Raw genomic sequence first — 6,957 nt, 5'->3', positions numbered from 1 at the left:
AAAAACTCACATTTTAAAGTTAAAAAATTAAATTAAAACATTGTATAAATTAAAAGATCAAATCTATACTTCAGTTCCCCCCTTTCCTTATAAACCAGGAAGGGAGGTTGGTCCATAATTGGCACTAGATGTGAATGAGTTGAAGAGCAGGCTCCAAACATGGATCGCACAGCACAGGGCGGCAGGGGGTGTAGGTAGGAGAAGATGGTGGGTCTAATTTCTACATATGGACCCAAGAAAAAGCACGATTTTCACTTTAATTCATTGCATGAAACATTTTGGAGAATTCATTTCTATCCTGTTATGATGCCGCCTGAGCTCTCTCTCCCTCTCTCTCGTATAATCTCACTCTCTCACTAAATCGGATGGAGGAACTGACAGCTATTTAGAATGGTTTGGTGGATTGCATTGATGGGAAAGATAGAGAGGTGCTTTGGATATGCTATTTACAAAGATCTCTCAATAAATGCATACACAAGAAGTGGGGACGAACCTTTCAACCCCCAGCTTGTTTACTGAAAGAGAAAATATTTGTATAATCTATTCCCATTTCTTCAAACTGTAAAAACGAATACACTGTAAAGAACCCCAAAAAAATAGAAACAAGTAATAATGATGAACAGAGTGCTACAAAATCTAACAAACAATCCATCCAATCAACGATGTTTTGCAGGATCCGACGCCCCAGTGCTTTATGTTCTTCTCTTCTGTATGCTTCATTTGCATGGCAACAAATTTGCCTGTAATTTCCTTATCTTTGCTCACTATTCACAAAGAAAACTATTCTTTTCTTTCAAGCTAGTCAATTACTTTGATTCTTGAAAAGTGATCTCCTTTTTCTTTTCTTTTCTTTTTTTTTTTTTTGCACTAATAATCTATAATTGCCAGAACCTTGATGAAAAACACAATACTATATTACAAAGCATAGAGAATCATTGCACAAAAACTGGAATTGCCGAATGAAGAGAGAAAGAGAGAGTCTTCTAGGAGTTGGGAACGAATGTGCCAACATATCCAAAAGCCAAGATAAAGAAGGCAACTGCTTGCATATAAAGGAAGATGAAGTAGTGATTTTTCCCGAACAACACATCATAGCAACCGCAGAAGAAGAGGTAGAATCCAACTCCGAGTTCCAACAAGTGAATCCTAATGATATTTTGAGACAGAGCACGCATATTGGTAAGTGCTTCTGATTCATAAACCTGTGAATGTTGTGTGATAAAGAAGCCAAAAATATTACCTGTCTCCAATCTTGAATCGAGGTTTCTTGGGTGCTTTAGCTGCAACTTTAGCCTTGAGAGCATCTCCAAGCTTCTCAGTGACAACCCATTCATTCACTCGACTGGCTTCTAGCAAACCAATGATTGTTGCCTTTGTTCGATGCAGAGACATGCAATTCTCAAAAAGAATCCAGAAGACCAGCAAGTGAAGCGACCTTAAAACAGAAAACACGTCCAACAAATATCAATACAAGTACAAGAAACAATGCAGAAGTTGTATTCAAGAACTTGTAGGCGGGAGAAAGAGAAAGGAATAAGGTCGACCTTGGAGTTCCGACAGCATTGAGGAGGGTGATGATGGAAGGGATATATACAGCTCCCCACTTTGGGACAACAACCTCAGGCACCAAAACTGTCGCAGGTAACACAATGCAATAGAACACAAATGTGTTGATGTGGGCTACCACCTTCCGAACGAAGAAGAAGCTGTAAATGACATGTACCTTCTTCCACAAGGATACTTTCTGCACAGCATATACATTTACGAACTGAGAGGGATGAATCTTCTTTGGAAAGAAGAGTATATGCATTATGGTTAATACAGGGGAGGCAAATTCACCTTGTTTCTTAAAATCTCCATAACCATTTTCCTGAAGAGATTTGCTGGCCCACAAGACCACCTGTGCTGTTGGAAACGGTAGGCCTTGAAAGTGCTAGGCAATTCATTCTTGACCTGTTGCAGAGTTGACATCACCGTAAAAACAATAAGATATGAATTTGTGGAAATGATAATATTGAAAAGTATACGAAATTTAGAGGTGGGAGAGAAAGAAACCTGGATTTTGCCCAAGTAGAGGAATTTCCAGCCTTTAAGACTGGCTCGAACAGCAAGGTCCATATCTTCTACAGTGGTCCTATCCTTCCATCCACCAGCCTCATTCAGCGCCGCAATCCTCCATACTCCCGCAGTCCCTGATGTTAATATTTGCTTCTCATTTCGATTTCATCGAAGATTGCAGGAAAAAATAATTGAAGTCTCGATTTCTGGGTTGATATAATACTAATAATATATGTATGTATGTATGCATGCACGGATCGCATTAGTTACCGTTGAAGCCAAAGAAGGCGTAAGTGGAAGACCCCACTTCTTGTTCCACGGTAAAATGGTAATCCAGCGACATTTCTTGCATCCTGGTCATTAAACACTCATCGGAATTCACTACAAACCCCAAAAAAAAAAAAAAGCCACGTCAGCAACGGAGCAGGTATGAGATTTCCAACGTGCTACTCTACCATTTTTACAATTATTTTTGCGGAAGAGATGGACGAAATAAATTCAGTTGTCGGTTAGTGGAGAGAGACAGTGACTGGGGAATGAGGTCCACCATTAAAAGCTGCACATGCAGCTGCCGGGATGCAGAAAGAAGGGAAGGGAAGGGAAGAAGATGATGAATCATGGAAGAGATGAAGCAGCAGAAATAGTAGAAACAACAATGATGACATCAACGCCACAATGATTCCAGCAAAGAAGAAGGATCGTGTCAATCACATGAGACAGATATACCCGTTCCTTTGAGATACACCTCCTGTTTTCACGTTAATAATTTAAGGTCATGGACCCCCCTCTGAGCTCACATGTTCTGCTTCAGCACATGTTCTTTACTACTTTTGGACACTGGAAATGGACTTTTATTAGCCCTTCTTACTCATCTCAGCATTCTTTAAACCTACTCAATAGCACACATGTTCCTCACAAATAATCATTACTTTTCTGATCTGTTGAAGGAAAAAATGTTTACTAGATTTATAATATCGATGTGATTGGTTGCTTTGGTCGGAAGAGGGGTGATCTGTGTTAATAATATTAGTCTTAAAAGTATGTTACTACAGTGCCCTCAAACAATTTATATCGGAGGATGTCGGAGAATTTATGTCTCAAAGGATTTCCCTCAACAAGGTTGTAAGTAGTGAAGGATAAGCTGTCAAAGAGGGTTAATTACGAAGCCCATAAGCAGAAAAAACAAGGGTTTCTCTATTTTCCCTCTTCTTGACTAATCTTGAACACGCTTTCCCAAATAGCCATTCCTTTTTTCTCAAGCCTTTCCGGCTTCTATATTTAACTTTTCTTTTCCCACTAGGATGCGGTCCAACTCTCAACTGACTTTCCCGCTCCAAAAGCTAAACAATTAATTGCCGCTATATTTTGGTGTATCTAATTACTGATATAGGTGGGTGAGTCACTCATTCAACAGCATAAAAGGTAAGAACTATTGTTTGTTATTAACAGCTTATTATTACTATATCATGATTAATGATCCATCAGACTATCAGTTCGATCGTAACTTTCATGCCAGATTGTACAGAAAAGGTTGCCGTGCCCTCTATGCAGGCCATTGGACGAAAGAAAAGAATCAAGACGATGTGATGCGTTGTGTTCACTAATTTTTGTATAATATTTCCTTGGAGGGTAGTTCAAACTTTATAGAGCGGGCCCCATCTCAACACCAACAAAAGAAAATAAAGCAAAGAAGACGATACGAGATGCATACGTGCCTTAAATCGAAGACAACCAAGGACGATTCTACTGTGATTATTGTAATGTCATGGAACCACCACGTAGGACCTACCTCTCCCCGCCCAGAGAGAATTTCCAAAACAAAAAAAATAACCCACCGACAGTTCTCTAGAGGAAACTGCTTTTAGCACGCTGATCGTCAAAAACAAGATTAATGGGAGAGAAGAGAGCCGCCATTGGACAAAAAGAAAAAACAACAAAAAAATTAACAGGACAAATGAGAGAAAGTTAATTACCAAATTTCCAGCGAGCCTGAACGAGGGCGAGTTCAGGATTGTGAGCGAGGAAAGGTATGGTGCGCCAGAGGAAATCAGGCTCAGGCTGAAAATCAGCGTCAAAAATGGCAACATAGTCGCAGTGCTTCACGTAGCTATGCTTCATTCCCTCTTTAAGAGCTCCTGCCTTATACCCATTTCTGTTGTCTCTTACCTCGTACTTTATGTTTATCCCTTTGCTTGCCCATCTTTGGCATTCTAGCTCCACCAAAGCCTGCAATTTGTTTGTTCACTCCCCACCATTACTCCTTAATGCCAACTTAAACGCACAGTAATATTATAATCAGTGTGGGGATTTTGCCGTTCACCTTGATTGTCGTGTCTGTGGAATCATCCAGAACTTGTATTATGATTCTGTCCGAAGGCCAAGAAAGCCCACATGCTGCTCCAATCGACAGCTGATAAACCTGCATTTACAAGCAGATCCAACAGAACTCAACCCGAATTCTACGGCTGAGAATTAATAATGCAATTCTGATGAACAGTGTGAACTGGAAGCTCAGGTGGGTAGGTTCTAGTACCTCTCTTTCGTTGTACATTGGGATTTGAACGAGGACCATGGGATAAGCCGAGTTCCCCAACTCGAGGTCGTCTTTTAGCGGCTCCCATTTGTAACGCTTCTCTGGTTTTCGCCCAAACAGCTTCACCAAAGTAATGACAACGCCCATATACACCCTCTCCATGAAAAGCATCAACGACATGACCAAACACAGAAACACAGCCAATCTTAGCATTGGAACCACCAATGGCAATTTGATTTGATCCCAGATGAACCCGAGTTGCACGGTAATGTCATCTCTGGCCCCTTGAAATGCATCTGGAAGAACAGTGGTGGATGAAAGACGATCCATTCTGATCCCTCCTTTTTACAGTAATGGGTCGTCAGAGAGACAGAGGAGACGAAACCCCACTAGAAGGATTTAAAGAAGCAAACTTTTGATAAAGAAGGAGGAATATTTTTGTTAGGTATTTTGCTTCAGGGTCACGCAAATCAATGGAGGCAGGGCTGGAATGTTATTCAGTGAGGCTAAAACCCCAGTGAGCTTGAAGAGAAGTGAGGTGGATCTGGAGCAATGAGGCCCCAGAAGTAATAGCAGAAGCTAAAGGAGACAAGAAAGGAAGTTTGTGTTGCTTGACTCTATCCTCTTCTCTCTCCCAGCGTCCTTCTTCTCTGCTTCTGTAATCAATTCAAAGGAATGCAGAAGCAGACAACATTTGCAGAAGCGGAAGCACAGAATTAAGGAGCTTCGTGATTGTAAATATATAACTAATACCAATAATAAAACAAAAATGTGTATGTGAGAGGGAGGGGGGGAGAGAGAGGGGTCAGAAGAGTATTGTATGGGTGTTGTGCGTCTGTGTTGTGGGGCTTTTTATAATGTGTTTGGCTCTCAATGCTTAGTCACCCGAAAGCTATTAGCAACATACAATTCTGTTTTAGCGCCAAGCAAAAATAAAATAAAAATAGTGATATAGGCCGGAAAAATAAAAATCCCAAAATTGAAGTGGAATTCCCAATAAAGAATCCATAAAAATAATGATATTAATAACGTTAATAATGATTACATTCTTATTCTTGTTGTGTATGATTTTTTTTATTGGTGTCAGTTTTGGACATGTTATAAAATAGAGACAGAAAAGTCATAATATTCTGCCCATAGTTTTCTATATAAGAAACATAGATACAGAATTAATATATTATAGAAAAGTAAATATTTTTTTTTTTTGGCCAACAAAATGAGTATATAACAATATATAGGTATCCATCTATCTACTGAGATTGTAATTTGCGTCGGAGACACGGTATATCTACAGGTTTTTTCAACAGTAATAAATCACGTGTGGCATGTTCTGATTGGTTGTTGCGGGGTTCTTTGCTTAGTTGATGTGGGCCCAAGAGGATTGGCCTGTCTGAGGGTAAGCCCCATTTTGTGGTGGTGCATAAATCCGACGGTGACAGATGTTGGTGAGATAGATAAAAAGTGATCTGATGGCTGGTTATTGTTTATTTAAATTACGGTGAATTAAAATTTCCATGGAAATGGGATCTTCCTTTTTCCAATATCAATGTGAGCAATAGCTCATAGCTGCAACAGCAATAATAATTAAAACAAAAAAAGGTGTGATTGAAATTCTGGCCTGATGTAATGTGCATAATATGTATAGCTTTAGATTCTGGTAAGGCATGAATTTTTTTTTTGGGGGGGCTTTCTCTATAATTTAATAATTTAATGTAGACTCTGAGATTATGGTTTAAGGTTTCAATTTTGATTTGTGAGTAAGGTTGAAAAATCCCCCCGGGGAGTGGCAGAACAAAGCGTGGGCCTGTTTTCATTAAAAATAAAACTCTTTAAAAAAAGAAAAAAATCTATTTAAATAAAAACATTTGTTCCTAAATATAAGAACTAGTTAAAATTTTAATTTAATTTTAAATATAAAATTATAATCTATTTTATTTTTTATGTTTATTTTTTTACCTCGTTATGATAATTGCATGTGTTAGAAGGTTTTTATTTTAATTATCACAAATAATTAACTCAATTATTCTTCTTAATATTTATAAATTAGTTATATAACTCTTATATTAATAAGTGGTGGTAGGATACTCAAACCCCAAGTTACGTCGAATTTAATGTGGTTTATTGGAGGATGACAATTAAGAACTTTATAAGGAAATTAATATGAATCGAGGACCTGATTATCATTAAAATTTTTAACTCGAAATTCTGTAAATTGCAACTTGAAGGTTCTTGGTTCCGCCAGCAGCAGCACATGCACGGTGTGTTTGGATATCCAATGATAAATCCAAACAAGCACTAGAAGTAACGTTTCATTTATTTTCAATAATAATAATTGTTTAGTTAATCAATATATCATCAATAAATAT

The 6,957-nt window shown here is 38.3% G+C and overlaps 1 protein-coding gene across 1 annotated transcript; it reads right to left on the bottom strand.

The window, feature by feature from the left end:
* Positions 1 to 490: 490 nt before the first annotated feature.
* LOC114745588 (glucomannan 4-beta-mannosyltransferase 9-like) lies at positions 491 to 5,352 on the bottom strand. The gene is made up of 9 exons (XM_028933745.1): positions 4,592 to 5,352; positions 4,379 to 4,477; positions 4,032 to 4,284; positions 2,329 to 2,439; positions 2,056 to 2,192; positions 1,840 to 1,953; positions 1,545 to 1,744; positions 1,241 to 1,435; positions 491 to 1,146 (listed from the first exon to the last, which is right to left on the bottom strand). The coding sequence occupies exons 1-9, from the start codon at positions 4,919 to 4,921 to the stop codon at positions 984 to 986; spliced, it is 1,602 nt and encodes a 533-aa protein (XP_028789578.1). The 5' UTR covers positions 4,922 to 5,352; the 3' UTR covers positions 491 to 983.
* Positions 5,353 to 6,957: the final 1,605 nt, after the last annotated feature.

Source organism: Neltuma alba, unplaced genomic scaffold (genome assembly GCF_004799145.2).
Source record: "Neltuma alba isolate B1F8T4 unplaced genomic scaffold, ASM479914v2 tig00004723_pilon, whole genome shotgun sequence".
NCBI classification, from domain to species: Eukaryota; Viridiplantae; Streptophyta; class Magnoliopsida; order Fabales; family Fabaceae; genus Neltuma; species Neltuma alba.
Note: the sequence above shows the minus strand (reverse complement) of the source record. Positions and strands in the feature narration are given on the sequence as shown.